Raw genomic sequence first — 17,959 nt, forward strand, 5'->3', positions numbered from 1 at the left:
TGTAGGTGTAATATATGTGTGGGATGGGGCAGAGATATACTGGAGACAGTAGATAATCATTTCTTGAAGAGTTTTGCCCCCATTTTGTGTTCCCCTCTTAGCATTTCACTTCAATGCCATGAGAATCATCTTGCTAAAATACAGATCCAGTGATGTCACTCATCTATGTACAAACATTCAAGGTTTCTATTTTTACCCCAGTGGAAGGTCCCAATTTGTAAGCATGGAACATATGCCTTATTTCCCTAAACTTTGAAATGGGTATATTTTGAATATCTATTTCTTGGGTTACTATAAGGAGATTTTACACACACACACACATACACACACATACACACACACACAATCTCAGCCCCATGTCATATATAAAAACATATAAAATTGTGTGTTTTTACTGTTAGTGATTATTAATAATTATAATTGTTATGTTATTATCATTGCTATTCTTTGTACTATCATAGTCTGGTGGGTTGAATCAAACATTTAGCAGAGATGTTTCAGTGAAGATCAGCAAAGAGTGTTGAAATTGAAACGCAAGTATTTCAACAAATTTTTTGAAAAGTGAACATAGGAGGAAGTGGGGTGCAAGTGGTAAGGTGTTATGGTTTTACTTTTTTCTTTATTTCTCTTCTGATGCTTGCCACAAACATCTTTAGTTGGGTATTATAATCAGTAAGTATGACCCAACAGGCCAAGAGACCGAAACAAGTTCTGCTCACTTTGCTCTTTGTTTTAGATTAACTCTACTGAGAGCATTGTAAGGCTGTCACCTTATCAGCAAGAACATCTAAAGCCAGCATTTCTGTTGGGAAAAGCACAGGTTGTATTGCAATTTACTGTAGCTCCCTGTTGTGCAAACTTTCAGGGAGTGATGAAATTAAAGTGGCATTACTTCAATTTTTTTTTCTTTCTCACTGAAAATTCTTAGCAGATAGTACCTACAAACTAAGAACTTGTATAGTTACAACCTGGATTAATGAAACAGAATTACTGAAGGGATATTTTTGCTGGCGGAGGTCCATTTCCTATATCTTGTGCATCGAGGATTTCGTTTTATAGTGACCCATGTATATAAGCAACAAAAGCTTCATGAAATAAGACAAGCTGATTATATATGATGCATTATGGTATATTTTTTATTCTATCCTATTGTATTTAATTCCATTATATTTTCCAATACTAGTTATAACCCACAAGATTGATTTTGCAACCTACGAATGCATCATGACTTATAATTTAAAAGCATTGCTATAGTTTCTTAACGACAGAGCCAAGCTTTGACAGTCCATGGTAGAGTCGACGTCCTTGTTAGCACTTTCCCAGATGTTAGAAGAGTCAGTACAGGTAGAATGCTTAAACTGGCTAGGCCCTTTGCACACCCTGCTTATCATCTACCTCCATATTATATGATTTGCAGATCCTCACCTAGTGTTGGAAGTCTCTGGGCCCTCCATGGGGCAAAGCATTTGGAGTTGAGATGGCACAATAAGTAGGAGAATCTCTGCGCTGTTGAAACTCGGGTGGCTAGTAGTTGCCACTACCCCAACATTTCTGTTTGGTTCCTAGTACAAACTAGATTGAGCATTTGAAAATGCACTGTTGGGGTGCCTGGGTAGCTCAGTCGGTTAAGCGTCTGCCTTTGGCTCAGGTCATGATACTAGGGTCCTGGGATCCAGCCCCGTATCTGACTCCCTGCTCAGCAGGGAGCCCGTTTCTCCCTCTCCCTCTGACCCTCCCCCCGCTTGTGCTTTCTATCTCTCTCTCTCCCAAATAAATAAATAAAATCTTTAAAAAATAAAAATAAAAATGCACTGTTTTCCGGGGCTCCTGGCTGGCTCAGTTGGAAGAGCATGCAGCTCTTGATCTCAGGGTCATGAGTTCCAGCCCGACGTTTGTTGTAGAGATTACTAAAAAAATAAATAAACTTAGAAAAAAAGGACTCATAGGTAAATTTGAAAAAAATAAATAAACATGCAATGTTTTCTAAGAGAGTTTATAAAATGAAATACACTCAGTAGACTTAACATTTACATGGTCTCCTTCTTCCCGATCTGATTCTTGGTGCAGAGAAAAGCCTGGCTTTGAGCCAGTGTGCTTCTAAGTCAGAGAGTCTTGAGTTTTACTTTTAACTCCACTTTTAAGATCTTCTATCCCAGTTTCCTTGTCTATAAAATGAGAATAATAATATCAACCCCATAGCATTCTTGAGATAATTAAAAGGATATTATAAAGAGCTCACACACAGCAGCTGACCCAGAATTGGGGCCTAAGAACTATTACTCTTCTTCTCTTCCCTTGGTGCTTACCCCCAGAACTCATATTTCCAAACAGCAGTGACCACATCCCTGAGCCAACAAGCAACCCACTAAGGGTACACCACAGGCAAGCAAGACTTTTCTTCAACAGAACCACAAGCCCAAAGCCGGGCTGCTACAGTCAGTAAAGACAAATGTAGCACAATTAATATAAACTACATTTCCCCCAAAATCAAATAAGAACCCTGCAAAATTTATCAACCACTATATTTATAAGACTATAAAGTATACAGAGTATCTGGTGATTGAGATCTGGTCTTAACTTTGGTGAAAAAAAAAATAAGAAGAAATAAACATAGCATATAATCATGTTAATTATTTATTTCTTCACTGAGTCAGACACAAAAAGGGCTTATAAAAGTATCCAGTTTTATGTGGGTGGCAGTAAAGCTTGAAAGCAAAAGGAGTCACCAAACCTAAACAGAGTTAGGACTATCAAGTCTTAATTTTGAACAATGTTGGGTAATTTGTTTTTACTCTGTGATTCCAAAGCACCATATCCCAACCTCCATCAGCTCTAACTCCAAAATCTAGTATAATTATTTTCCTTTTGATTTGTTCCTCTAGAGGAGCAAACTTTATCCCCTCTAGTATATCTACATTCTAGAAAATGCCAACCACAATAAATGCTAAAAACTATTTTTCAACTCTGAACCACAGGGAGGAGAACGATGTGATTACTGTAAAAGTTTTGGAGAAGGTCTTTTTTTATTGCTGGGATAAGCAACTCAACTAACCAAGAATAACACAAATGATATTTAGTTGTATAAGTACATGTTTAATGTAGAGTGTATCATATGTGATATATAACCAAGCCATCCTTCCGTCCCCTTTTCCTCTATATTTTCCACCCATCTGTCCTAACAGGATCTCATGGTTCTGTAACCTCCTCTACCTCAGACCATTCGAATGCCACTAGCTCATCAGCCACAAGCAGAACTTTGTCTTTGACATCATCATCTTCAGAACAATGCCACAAGATTATAGATGATGAAAGGCTCTTCTGAGACCACAACCTTTTGTCCTTCTAATTCTTCTGCTCTCAAACTTAAACTGAGCAGGCCCGGCATTCCATGGGGACCGAAAAGTCCCTCAAAAACCCCACCACCATCATTCATTTCCATTTCTCACACCTTATCCTGTTTCATTCACCTTCCAGCTCAGCCTGGACTCCATGGTTAGTCATTTCTGCAAATTACTCTCTACATAGTTCATACCAGGTTAATCCCTCATTCTTGCTCACTCCCATTGTCTTTCTCTGTTTTGTTCCTGAGCTACAAAATACTGCAGAAGAGATGAAATCCTGTGAATTGGTATCAGTGTAATTTAATGCTTTCCAGTTCTAGGTGAGTTTTTCTGATATTTTACAATGCTTTTGTTCCTTAAAGTGAATTACCTTTGGACTTCCACAGACTGTGGTCCCAAATCCTCATCACTTCCATCAAATACCCAGCCCTGTCTTTAGCCCTGGCCACTCAAGAAATGACCTGTCCTCCACTTTACTATGATGATCCCTAAACTTACCTCCCTTCATCCTCAATCTCTCCGGATCTTTACCTTTTTCTCCTTCCGTCTCCTTGGTATTAAAGAACGTTAACCCCACCCTGACCCCACTTGCTAAATATAAGCAGTCAAGAATACTAATTACTTAGCTTTAACTATGGAAGTACAAATTTTTGTACAACTTACTCACTTTACTTTTAAAAGCTACTCTTAATTTTAATTATTTCATTATTTTATTATTTTTTTCTTTAACAATATTTTATATAGAATTTACTTTCTGGCACATTTTACACATGCAAACCGATTTGCTTTTCATAATAATCCTATGAGGACACTTTTCAAGACTTTAAAAGTAGTGCAAATATTTAGGTTGGCTAAGCTAGTGGGGCGCGGAATAGACAAAATATGAAGCAGACACAGAGAGAAACACCATAATGAGAGATTGCATGGTCCAAGAAAAACAGAGAGAATAAGCTCTATTCCTGAATTTCTACTTCTCAGTTCCAGCCCCATGGAATAATTTGCTATTTCCTGCCCTGGCCAGTAACTGACTGCCTTTTGGACCTGCTGTTTATACCAAATAAACCCTAAATACCACCACCACCCTGGCACACAGGTTTTGTTTTTTGTTTTGTTTTGTTGGCTTATGTTGGTTTGGTAGGGTTTCACCTACTTGTTAGCAAATACATGTATGTATGCACATCTCTGCATGTCTCTATAAAAAATACATGCACAAATAGAGTCAAGAAGCATAAAAACAAAAATAAAAGCATTTCTGGCAAAAAAATACGTGAAGGTATACTGAAAAACGTTGAAAAAAAGTACTATGGACAACATTTAAAAATCAAATTTTTGATTCTCTTTATTCATATTTCTTCTAGCTAAAATACATAGTGTGACACTGTGTGTGACACTTTTTGCAGTGGTTTATACAGTCATCTAGCAACTTCCTAAATTTGCTTCCATAATGCTAAAGTCATCATGATGTTTTTATTCTCCAAAAAACATCTTCTTATTACATAAACTATTTCCATGGGGAAGTTTCCCCTTTCCTGTGTTTACTTCCCTTTTGTAAATTTGTCATACCACCGTTTCTTCACATTACATTATATGACCACAGCAGTATTTACTTAATCAGGATGACTTCCGTAAACACTTAGAAAACAATTTTAAGAAAATAGAAGTGAAAATCTAATTTAGGGCAATTTTTAAAAATCCTTTAAAAATCCTTTGAAAAATCCTTTAAAAATTGCCCAAAGTCAATATTTTTTCATGTTTCTTGGTGTAACTCGAAATGATTGTAAATAATTGCAAATTGCTCAAATCATCAGGATCTTCACTACATGTGCAGCAACAACAGAAGTTAATTAAGGGAGTATATTGGATAGATATTAAAGAATGTCAAGCCAACAGTCTGGCATTTACCCAATTTTGCATCTCTTGTAAAACCTGTCCTAGCACCTTCTACACCATGAGTGCTTAGTAAAGGTCTATCGAATATCCACTATCTCCTCATTTCCTGCCACATCCTCTGACTTCTATTCACTCTGCACCCCACACACCATTTAGTAAATGGTAAATATGTGCACATACAGTCATGCAAACACCTTCAGATGGATTTAAGAGCATTCCAACGGAGGTAACAACTGAATGGGTTTCTGAACAAATAGGGTCTACACACAGCCTTCAGTGACTAGGTCCTGCCTCCATCGGTCCCCTCTCCCTGCCTCACAGGTGAAACTCCAGATGTATAAACCGCCTGGTGCTCCCAGTAGACACAATGCTCATTCCAGCCTCTATGACTTTGCATATTTGGTCATCTCGTTCTAGAATGCTTTCCCCACCCTTCAGTCTCCCCATTCACCTGGGAAAATCCCTCCTTTCCGACCCTAGAGAGACTTCTCCAAAGATCTCTGAGAATTCAGCCCGCTCCAATAAGAAGCAAGATTAGGGGTTCCACGTCCATGCTCCTATCATATCCTGGACATACTCTATCATGTCATTTACCAGGCTTCTTCATAATATTCTATTTATATGTCTACTTCTCCTATTAGACTGAAAATTTGGTAGCAATACAATGCATCTTATACTTTTTTGTATTCCTGGGACCTAACTTGATTCCAAATTCATAAATGCTAACTTATAAGTGAATAGATGGAGAAAGGAAGGGAGGGAAGGATTTAAATAGTGAAGAAATCAATCTGTGGTTGATAACTTTAGCAGCAATATGAAAGATGGGGGGGCATCTGTTAATCTTCTGCCTTCGGCTCAGGTCATGATCCCGGGGTCCTGGGATGGAGCCCCGCATCGGGCTCCCTGCTCAGCGGGGAGCCTGCTTCTCCCTCTCCCACTCCCCCTGCTTGTGTTCTCTCTCCCTCTTTCTCTCTCTGTCAAATAAATAAAATCTTTTTTAAAAAATATGAAAGATGGAAGTATTTTTCAGGACTCTTTTATTCTAAGCAATGGCAACATGACTCCAATTAACTTAATAAGGAAAGAACATCAACAGCTATATCACAGTGAAAGTCCGTGGATTAAGTCAGGCAAAGCTAGATTCAGGTGCCCCAACAATGTCCCAAATAATCCTAGGTCTGCAAGGGCCCATGCCTTCCTCCGTGGCAGCTTCATTCTCAGGCAGGCTCCCCCAAGCAATGGCAAGACTCCAAGTTTCTATCTTAACAATTTAGCAATCCCAGCAAGAAGCAAGAGCCTCTCAATTATCTTTGTTCCAGCACAAATGGCATCTTCTCTGACTCGGCCAATCTTAAATCACTGGCTCCACTCTGGGCAAAGGCACAGGCAGGAAGGAGGGACCCACACTGCCAGAGGGTCACAAACTCCCCTCCGGAGCTCAAAAGCCAAGTTATCTCACCTTGATCGTGTAGACTGATAAGGGCAAGGGTGAGGATTCCTGAAGGAAAACTAGGGTTCTGTTTGAAGGAAGAATGGGTGCCAGAGAGGTAGAAAGAGCAGTTGTAGTAGAGATTGGAAGGGGAGGTTAGCACAGACGTGTAACCGAGTGCCCTTAGGCAGGGGATAGCCAATCTTGGGAATTAGTGACACGCTCCCTTCAGAGCAGAACCATTATTCAACAAGTTAAAGCTGTTAGGAAATGGGAGGGAGAAGCGTGGCAATTATGACAGCACAGCTCTCAAGGCAAGCCAGGGTAAAGCAGAGCCACACCATTCCTTCTTGCTGGCCGATTAACAAGATCCGTGCTCAACGCAGAAGAGCAACCCAAGCTTTTGCAAGCAGATTGCAATGTATTAGTCAAATCTGAAAGATACAGTACCAATTACAGGGTAAAGTGAAATTTAGTAAACTGAATATATATTTGAGAGATAACTTCATTGGATTAGTGATTGCATGGATTTACAGCTTGCACATACAAAAGTAGCATTCAGCACATCTTAAAACAAGAGGCAGTTTGTTTATCGTGGTGGGCTTTATAACACTGGTGCTCTTAAAATTTTCTGAAACTTAGGAGGGGGTGAATTAAATGAATTAAATAATGGAAAGTGAGGGGCGCCTGGGTGGCTCAGTTGGTTAAGCGACTGCCTTCGGCTCAGGACATGATCCTGGAGTCCCGGGATCGAGTCCCACATCAGGCTCCCTGCTCGGCAGGGAGTCTGCTTCTCCCTCTGACCCTCCTCCCTCTCATGCTCTCTGTCTCTCATTGTCTCTCTCGCAAATAAATAAAATCTTAAAAAAAAAAAAAAATAAATAATGGAAAGTGATACATTATGAAAAGAAAAAAATACCTTTCTACTCACTTCCTGAACGCCAATAATTCTGATTAAACGAGTCTTAGGAGGAACACTGTAGATAATTCCACAGATAATGGGTTAATTCTTCAATGTCTCATCCTTTTGGCTGCTACTATAAGTAAATTGAAATTCTCCTCCTGTGTATTTGCTAACGTCAATACTTTGGGTTGGGTCTGGGAATCATTACAGCTAATACTTTCTATTGTTTGAGCAGCCAGCTCTTAATGCCCAAGGACTAGAGACAGTCATAACCTAAATGTTTTCCCATAAATGGATTGGGGAGAATTTTTACTTTTATTCTCATTTTATATAGGAAACTCAAATTTCAAACAAACACTGGATTTTGAAAATCTGTTCTAAGATCTCGAAATAATATAGATGCCCCCTCCTTTCACAATTCCTGACTCTGAAAATTTTAAAAGACAAATTAAAAGATTTTTTTTCCCCCTGTTTACATAAGGATTCACCACAGAGTGTTCTTGTTCAGGTAAGTGTCTTCATCAGTTCAGGCTGCTAACACAAAATGCCATACACAGGCTGGCTTAAATAATGAACATTTATTCCTTATTGTTCTGGAGGCTGGGAAGTCTAAGATCAAGATCTGCAGATTCAATAATTGGTGAGAACCCTCTTCCTGGTTTGTAGATAGTCACCGTATTGCTGTACCTTCACATGACAGAAAGAGAGAGAGAGATCAAGCTCTCTGGGTGTCTCCTCTCATAAAAGCACTTAATTCCATCCTGGGACTCCCACCCTCAGGACCCCATATAGACTTAATTACCTCCCAAAGTCCCCATCTCCTAATACACCATCACAATGGGGTATATGGTTTCAACATTGGAGTTTGTGGAGGGCATATTTAGTCCATAACAGGAAGGTTTTAAAACACTACTTCTATTTTATTTAACAAATATTTATATTCCACAATATGTGCTGATGTTTTACAAATGTTAACACATTTAATACTTGTAACAACCCTGTGAGGCAAGCATTACTTGCTCTCCTTTAGAGAGGAAAACCAGGAGCCCAGAGAGATTAAATAAATTGCCCACAATCAGAGGGTCACGGGGCAAGAAAGGATGTAGTTGTGGTTCCAATCTTCAGGGCTTTACCACACAGTCTGTTCGGGAGGCAGACCAGCTCCCTCCACCTCCAGCCCTTCTCCGGGCAAGTAGGATACCAGAATATCTCCCACATCAGTGAGGTCTGTGCTACCCTGGAGAATCTATTGGAACTATCCATTTTAATCCCAAAACAGATATCCGAAACTCATGCTGAAAAGTGAATTGCCCCAGTGAGAAGTCCTCAGCTACACAGACTGCAAAGCTTTATTGGCATTCTTAGAAAACTGAAATACTTGGCCGTTGTTTCCCAAGAGGATCAATTTCAGGAGGCAGATAAATTCAGATGACTGTGCAGCGGAATAGCCTAGTAATCTAGTATTTACATACTTGGAAACACATCTGTTTGCGACTCAGAGGAGTAAAGGTGGGAGTTCGCCAGGTCCTGGCTTTCTGGTGTCCGTGATCCCTTCTGTCAGTCCTAGAAAAGGTGGACCTCCCAATCCCAACACAGCCCTCACTGCTCCTGAATGACTGTCGTGAAAGGAAACACAGTCTCCTAGACAACCAACAGTAGGGCTCCAGGAATTACTAGAGTGTGGGAAGTCCCAGAAAAAACGAAGACAAGAAATATGACAGGTTACCAACTGTATCCTAAAATAAACCCTGACTTAGCCTGAGGCGCCATCTGTCCCCTTACCCTCCCGCCATGCCCCACTGCGCAAAGTGTGGTGTGATGTATCTGAGCTAATAACACGCCAGAAATAAGACAAACGTTCTTACAAATAATCTGAGATGACAAGACAAACATTCTTACAAATAATCTGAGATGACTGACACTTTTAAACAGAGCGTTTATTCCGGAGATGAGTACAAGCTGCAAAACCCAACTTAAAGTGAAAGGATGTATATAGGTAAGAGAGGCTGCCATTCCCGCCTCAACTCTTCTAGTTGCAGCTGCTTAAGTGTCTTTGAGAATTAATTCTCTCTCCTAAAGGATCTAACTAACGGGTTGGACCAAACCTGGACGCCCACGGTGGGCAGCTGCAGCGTGACGGCCACTCACTCCCCCTTTGGGGATTTGGGCGGAAAGAGGACATCCCCAACTCGCAGGGACATGCGGGTGGCCGGGCGGGGGAGGAGGGGCGGGTCCCCCTTCAGCGCGGGGGCGGGGCCGCGCTGTCCTTTCCGACCCCGAAGCGACCTGCGGTGCCGGGAATTTCCCCGGCCCCGGGGCTGCTCACTTCCCCGCGCCCACCAGGGATAAAAGCGGTTCTCCCGGCTCCGGGAGCCACAGAATCCGCTCCGCCAGCTCGCGCTCCAGCTCGCCAGCTCCAGGCCCCGCCGCCCCGACTCTCCGAGCTGAGCCCCATGGCCCGCGCCGCCACCGCCGCCGCACCCCGCGCTCTCCGGCTCCTCGGCGCCGCGCTGCTGCTCCTGCTGCTGGTCCCCGCCGGCCGCCGCGCCGCAGGTGAGACTCGGCGCCCCCAGCCCACGGGCGGGACGGGGCGGGGGGGGGGGGGTTGCTCTGGGCGCCCACCCCGGGGCCGTCCGCCAACCCGGTCTGTTCTCCCCGCAGGGGCACCCGTGGTCGCCGAGCTGCGCTGCCAGTGCTTGCAGACCTTGCAGGGAATTCACCCCAAGAACATCCAGAGCGTCAAGGTGACGGCCCCGGCACCCCACTGCGCCCAAACCGAAGTCATGTAAGTGATGCCCCACACCGCTGCGGCTGCTCGCGTCCTTGTGGCCCCCACCGCCCCGATGCCCCCCGGCCCCCAGCCCAGCCCCACCTCCCGCCAACGCGGATTCTGCCTTCTCCCTGCAGAGCCACTCTCAAGAATGGGCAGGACGTTTGCCTCAACCCCGAAGCCCCCATGGTCAAGAAAATCATCAACAAGATGCTAAACAAGTGAGTTGTGCTTTTTGTTCACACGTGGGACTAGAGTCATTGGTCACACATCCTGGCAAATGCCTCCGGACATTTTTACCAAGGAAACCCAGGGTTTAGCTGAAGGACTGAAAATCATTATTATTTCACAATGAACTCTGCTAGTAAGATCATTCATCTGTTCTGGTGCCAGAAGGCTATTTCCAGTGCCCTCCATCCCCATGCAAATGAGTGTGGGTAAATGTGTGTTCCTAAAAGATGAAGTAGATTTGGCCAATGATGCCAAAATGCCCCCTACCCATTAAGGAACAAACAGTATTTACCTCCATCCCTGATGGGCTTCAGCCTTGAGAAGTGGAACCCCTGGCTTTGGACAACATGGACCTCTGAAGCTTAGTTATGGAGAGCAAGGACTTTGAGACCTCCCTAAGCTCAAGTCTAGGAAAGTTTTCTAATGAAAGTTTTCTAATCGCTTTGAGCCTCAGCAAAATGGGATAGATAATCATAGCTATTTCATGGGTTGTATGAGGTTTAAGTGAGGTCTTGCATGTAATATTTTAACCCAGTGTGACAGTGAGCGCTATGTTTTAGCTCTTTCAAGTCAATAATAGAGTTCATTCCACAGCCCCGCTCCACTCCTCCTCAATAAAAGAGCCAGTTCCCTGCTGTGCAGGGCAGTGGGTACTGTGGGACCTTGTCTGCATACAGAAATCCCTCCAGTCTCAGGGGCCAGTGTGAGAGAATAGCAGGGTTCCTTAGTACCTGTACCAGTAACTCTTTTCTCATCATAGCGGCAGCACCAACTGACCTCGAGACAAGTAAGAAGCTCGCTGGTGGTGGTTCCTGAAAGACCCTACAGGAACTGAAAATGAAGAAGAGAACTGGCTTCTGGAGACTTCTAGAAAGGCCTTAAATGTGTTTGACTGTTATGAGTTCTATTTATTTATGTTTGTATTTATTTATTTTTCAAAGCTCATATTTAATATTTTACATGTTAGTATTTAAAGATGTGAATGTGTTTAATCAAACTCAGTCCTGATTGTTATTTAATCTGAAGATGATGGGTTTTAAATGTCTCATGAAACCAGTGTTTCCGGGAGTTTATCAAGTGCCCCGGGTACATTGATGGGTTGGGCGGGGGGGAGGAGGGAGTCAAAGCAGTTAAACAGTGTGTACAGATCTATTTTTGTACTTGTTTAAAAGAATGTCACTTGTTATTTATTGAAACTATTTCACATTATGTGGTCAACATTTTTATGTTGAAGCTTCCCTTGGACATTTTATGTCTTGCTTGTAGGGCATAATGCCTTGTTTAATCTTTGTTATGCAATGTTGCTGTCTTGGAACAGAGAAGTTAAAACTACTGTTATATTTTTATAAACAATAAGACAATAAACGTTTTGTAAAAAAATAACACGCCTGGGTTTTGTTTTATTTTTCTCGATTTTTGCTTCCTACTAGGTGCCCAAGGTATTATACAGTTAGATTGTAGGTCACACCTAAATTTATGCCCGCTTCTAGTTTTTACTTTCCTTACCTTTCTCTTATTTAGGGGATATTTGACACACTACTCTCCCCAAGCACCTTGAGAATCCTAGTTTTACACAAAATATTGCTGCTTTTCACACTGATTCAATATTCAAAATTTGTTCTTTATAAACTTCTGGATTTTTACAAATATTGTAACAAGAGCTCCTATTAAAGGCTCTGGGTGAGTGGATTTTCAAACAGTTATGCAATTCTTTCCATTTTGATGAGGCTGGGACCAAAAAGTGGAAAAGAGGATTCTTCCTAAGAACTTGAACAATCTGTGTTATTTAATAAGAATAGTGATCTACACTAATACTCACTAAAGCAAAAAAAAAAAGAAGAAGAAGAAGAAGAATGATCTATGGAGATAAGTACATGCTGTAAAGTAAAATACATAACAAAAATAAAGAAGGATAGGTAGGAAGAGAAATGGATTTAGAATATAATACATGTCTTCAGTTGTTGGAGAAAGTATTAAGTGAAGGAAAATTGTAATGTGGCAGGAATATAGACTGCAATTTTTAAGGTAACCACTAAAAGGGAAATGAAAATTTTGGATTTAAAAATCTGAAAAGGAGGGCGCCTGGGTGGCTCAGTCGTTAAGCGTCTGCCTTCGGCTCAGGTCATGATCCCAGCGTCCTGGGATCGAGCCCCACATCAGGCTCCCTGCTCCGCGGGAAGCCTGCTTCTCCCTCTCCCACTCCCCCTGCTTGTGTTCCCTCTCTTGCTGTGTCTCTCTCTGTCAAATAAATAACATCTTTAAAAAAAATAAATAAATAAAAAATAAAAAAAAATAAAAATCTGAAAAGGAGATAAAATGGAATAAAAGAAAATATCTGAATTACACAAAATAAATTAAGGAATAAAGAAGCAAAACGGCAGATGGGATAGAGGGAAAAGGGAAAAATCTTCCTTATGGAAGAATGACTAATAATACAAGTCTTTCTCCTTCTGAAGGTGAGTTTTAATTCCCCTCCCCGCATGGGTCCGGGCTGGGTTTTGTGACTTTCTTCCAAAGAAGAGATTAAGAAAAGGGGAAAACAACATTATAGTGGAGAATCTGGCAGATCCCACCTTAACCAAGTGATGAAGGTACTATGACCAGTTGTGGCATGTGAATATCAGGAACACCTCCCAACATGATATGGTAAGACAGGCACTTTGTCTCCATCATATTCTTCCCCAAAACCCATAAGCTCAGTATGATCATGAGAAAATCATCATAAAAATCCAAATTCAGAAACATTCTTCAAAATACTTAACAAGTATTCTTCAGATCTGTTGAAGTCATGAAAATCAAAGCAATAATGAGATTCTGTCATAGATCAGAGGAGACAAAGGAGACATGCTGACTAAATCTAACATGGGGTTTGAACTCATGACCCTGAGACCAAGACCTGAGCTGAGATCAAGAGTCAGACGCTTAACCAACTGACCCACCTAGATGCCCCAAAGATTAACTTTTTTTTTATAAAGATTGATGAATAAGACCAAAAAAACCTATGTTTCTTAAAAGAGACACACTTTAAATATTGGGACCCAGGTAGCTTGAAATTAAAAGAACTGAAAGTGTTATATCATACTAAAACTAACTGAAAGAAACCTAGTGTGGAAATACTGATGCATTACTTGTTAATAAGCGTTAATGTATTATTAATATAAATTTTTAATACATTGGTTAATAATTGATACATTATTTAAGGTTTAATATATTAGGACTTAAGGAAAGAAGTAAACTTAGAGATTAAAAAAAAGCCTGAGTCAAAATAAAAAGGAGGTACTTCTACAAGAGACAATTCTAAAATTCCATGAACTTAATATTTATCAAGATATATTAAGAGAGAAACTAGAAGGAGCAATGCATGAAACCATAATCATAGTTAAAGATTCTAACAAGCCTCTTTCAGTACCTAATAGGCACAGCAGTAAAGAATCAGTAACAGCATAGTAGGGTAAAGGAACAGGATCCACCAACTTGACCAGAGTGTTGGTAATCCCGACATTTCACTCAACAACTGCATAGATCATACATATTTTTTCAACACACAGGAAACATTTTACAAAACAGACCATATGTGAGCCATAAAAAATGTATTAACACATTTCAAAATGTTGAAATGTTACAGAGGATATTCTCTGATAATCAAGTTTTTTACGATTTGTCATGTTCCTAGTTGACTATGTATCCACACAGATGTGTAATGTGTTTGCTGTGGTTTCTAGTTCATCTCCTAACTTCCCAAATTTCACTTCCATAATACAGGAAGCATCGAAACAGGGCCATCATGTTGTTTTCATGCCTGTTACAGCCAAATGTAATAAACAATACATTTCCTCATTTTCCGTGTTTATTTCTTGACATATCCTTTTGTAACCTTGGCATTTCTGTATTTCTTTGATTTGTAGTATATGTAATATAATTTGATAACTCATTATTACTGCCACAAAATTTTTTTTAAAATTCTTAAGAAAATGGGGTGCCTGGGTGGCTCAGTCGATTGTGTCCAACTCTTGATTTCAGCTCAGGTCATGGTCTCAGGGTTGTGAGTTCAAGCTCCGCGTCAGGCTCCGTGCTCAGCAGGGAGTCTGCCTGAGATTTTCTCCCTCTCCCTCTGCCCCTCCTCTCTCTCTCTCTCTTTAGAATAAATTTAAAAACTTAAGAAAATGGAAATACAAAGCTTATATTGAAATCTATTATTTTTAAATCCTTGAATAAATGCCCAAATCTAACATATTGGATGGTTCTCAGAGTTAATTGAAATGAACTTCAATAATTATAGATGGTTAAAATCATCAGGATGGCCTTACCATGGGGACAGAAGGAAAGACCAACTATGTTGCAGAAGAAAGTATGCAGGTTAGTATTGAAGAAGAACTTCACATTTGGAGTTTCAGTTTTATCCACTACACATCTTTTGCAAAACTGACCACAGTCCCTTGTATCTTCCATGTGCCTAGTAAATGTCTTTTACTTCAATATCTATGACCTTTTCATTTTTTTTGCACATATCCTGAATCTTAGGTTATAACCCACCCACCCTATGGTAGGCAACAGGGCCATGGAAACACTTTGAGATGCCTACAGAGGCCTCCCAGTTGAGATACCATCAATACTGGATGCTGACGGACAAACAGGGTCCTACCAGCACATGGCCCTCCAGTGTCAGACACCTGCCACTTCCTTCTACCTCAGTGTCTCCTCAATCTCTGCTCACGGAGTGAGTTCCAGCTTGCTGCTCTTAAGACTCACCATGCTTTATCCCATTGCTAGGCCTCTGTTCATTTGGCCCTCTCCTGAATGTTTTCTGTCCATCAGTGTTCTCTGTTTACCTAGAAAACTCCATCCTTAAAAGTCATGTGAATGGTCACCTCTTTCAGGAAAACTTCTCTCACAAGTTTCATAAACCCTCTCTGTAAGAGTTGAATTAGGTGCTCTTCCTCACTCCTAACACCTTGGGAATAGTTTGCTGTGGTAATTACAGGCTTTTCTAAAATCTTCTATTTGTACATTCATTTCCCCTATTGGACTGAGAGTCAGAGGACAGTGGAGTCTTATTCCTCTCGATATCCCTGGCCAAACTTCATTCCCACCTTATACATGCTGGGTAAATGATCACTGACAATGTTGAAACAAAGGGAGAAAGAAAGGAATTCAATTCAAGTTGAACGGCCCTTTTGATTGGAAAGGTAATTAACAACAAGTGGAATCAGTAACAAAAACCCAACTCAAAATGGCTTCATGAGAAGGCGAATCACTTGACCTGTAAAAGTAAAAGACTGAGGGGCACCTGGGTGGCTCAGTCGTTGGGCGTCTGCCTTCGGCTCAGGTCATGAACCCCGCATCGGGCTCCCTGCTCAGCGGGAAGCCTGCTTCTCCCTCTCCCACTCCCCCTGCTTGTGTTCCCTCTCTCGCTGTGTCTCTCTCTGTCAAATAAATAAATAAAATCTTTAAAAAAAAAAAAAAAGTAAAAGACTGACAAGCTGCAGTTCAAAAATTCTGTTTAGTAATTAGTCTCACTCCAGCTCAGGCTGCTTTTCTCTGTGCTCACTTTACAAAGCTCTCCTCAAACAATGACAAGGTTTCAAGTTTCTGTTCTAGTAGTTATAACCCCGCAGGAAGCAAAGGCTTGTTTTTCCAACCTTTTCCTGACAAAAGAGACTCCAGGAAATTTTTCTGACTTGGCCAGGCTTAGGTCACTTGCCCACCCCTGCACCTATCAGAACTGGGCTGGGGGGTTAGACCCAGACTGGAAGGACTGACCAATGCTACTTTGGGTCATCAGCCCAGTCCTGGAGCTTTGGAGCAGGGTCACCCTACCTGAACTACCCAGATTGGAAGGAAGAAAGGAAGGTCCCCAAAAGAAAACCACGGTTCTGTAACCAGAAGAAGGAGGAAGCTCACGCCAGGTAGAAATGACCAATGTACTAGAAACTAGATCAGGTTTATGACATTAACACCGGACAAAATGCTCTGGATTGAGGAAGTGGGTGGATCGAGGGATTTAATGTCACATTCAGACATCTCCATTCTTCTGCCCTCAGAACCAGAGTCATTCTACCTGAAGCAGGCATTGCAACAAAATAGGGGTGGCAGTTGTGACGTCACGATTTCCCAAGACCGGAGTGGGAACAACAGAGCCCATTCCTGTGGCTCCATCATCTCTGGAAGGCAGCACCAAGCCTGGATTGTAAAGGCAGATTAGATGGTGTCAATCCAATCTGCAAGATGCAGTAAATATGGTAGCTCAAAATGGGACTTAGTCACCGATGTTTTTATTTTAGGGATGACTCTATTCTTTTAAGATTGGTGATTGCATTCGTTTAAAGTTTGGGCATAGAAATCTGTCATTCAGCTCATAAAATGAGTAATTAACTGGGGAAGATGCTTGGAAAAACAAAGAATTGGATTATTTTTTAGGCTTAGGAGTACCACTGCCCTTTAAATTATCTGAAAAAATAAATATGGGACTGTTAGGGATTGAATTAGGAAAATTGATATACTAAGGCAGAAATAAAAAGCCCTTTCTTTTGTACTTCATTTTGTAAGCAACTGATGTTTATCAAGCAAGTCTTCTTAGACGTAAAATTATAGATAATTCTATAACTATGAGGCTAATTCTTGAAATGCTTCCACTCTTCGTTCACTGGTATACATTTTTTGATGCCCTAGTCATTCACCCTGAGTATTTATTTATGCGAATACTTTGGTTTGGATCTGGAAAGCATTAGAACAATATTTTTCTGTTTTTTTTTTTTTAACTTATAAAGAGAGTAACGTTCTGGGTAGAGTCTTCTTAATGCTGAAGGCAAAATAGTTCCATTATTAAAATATGATAAAGTACCCAAACTGGGTCAAGCAGAAAACTGTGATCTTTATTTCAGCAAATAAGAGCTAAAATGCCCAGTTCCCTTCTGGGAAACTCTGAGTAGAGTGTTCATCCCACTGACCTGATTTTGGAAGTGTAAGTCCATTGATGTGGAAAATCAGAGAAATAGATAAATGTAGGTTTTATTGAATTTAAGTATATCTTATTCATTCCACAAAAGAAACTTCTTGCTGTTAGTGAAATAAGACACTGGAGAATTTTCAGCAGTTTGCTATTTTTAAGCTTTAAGAAAGGTGAAGTTTAACTATTTAGCCATGAGAATAGCAAAATACTTAAACCAACTAAAACAAAACAAACCTGCTCTCCTGAAACTATCTATTACTTGTCTTAGGAAAAAAAATTTTTTTAACTTGCGGTGGCTAAAGCAACACTGGCTAGAGCTCAAATTGTGAATTTTATTAACTTTGAGACCTTGGCAAATTACCTAAATTCCCTGCCCCTTTGTTTCCTTGTGAAGCAAAGCTGTGGAGAAAAAGTTGAGAAGATTAAGTGGGTTTTATATATACAA

The 17,959-nt window shown here is 40.8% G+C and overlaps 1 protein-coding gene across 1 annotated transcript; it reads left to right on the forward strand.

Annotated features, from left to right (window-relative positions):
• Positions 1-9,878: 9,878 nt before the first annotated feature.
• LOC118526646 (growth-regulated protein homolog beta-like) lies at positions 9,879-11,948 on the forward strand. The gene is made up of 4 exons (XM_036078016.2): positions 9,879-10,117; positions 10,226-10,349; positions 10,472-10,555; positions 11,326-11,948. Exons 1-4 carry the CDS (start codon positions 10,018-10,020, stop codon positions 11,339-11,341), a joined length of 324 nt encoding a protein of 107 aa, XP_035933909.1. The 5' UTR covers positions 9,879-10,017; the 3' UTR covers positions 11,342-11,948.
• Positions 11,949-17,959: the final 6,011 nt, after the last annotated feature.

Source organism: Halichoerus grypus, chromosome 3 (genome assembly GCF_964656455.1).
Source record: "Halichoerus grypus chromosome 3, mHalGry1.hap1.1, whole genome shotgun sequence".
NCBI classification, from domain to species: Eukaryota; Metazoa; Chordata; class Mammalia; order Carnivora; family Phocidae; genus Halichoerus; species Halichoerus grypus.

Coding starts and splice junctions, on each gene's coding strand:
- LOC118526646 (XM_036078016.2), top strand. CDS start 10,018: ATGGCCCGCGCCGCCACCGCCGCCGCACCCCGCGCTCTCCGGCTCCTC. Junction 10,118..10,225: donor CGCCGGCCGCCGCGCCGCAG/GTGAGACTCGGC, acceptor TTCTCCCCGCAG/GGGCACCCGTGGTCGCCGAG. Junction 10,350..10,471: donor TGCGCCCAAACCGAAGTCAT/GTAAGTGATGCC, acceptor TTCTCCCTGCAG/AGCCACTCTCAAGAATGGGC.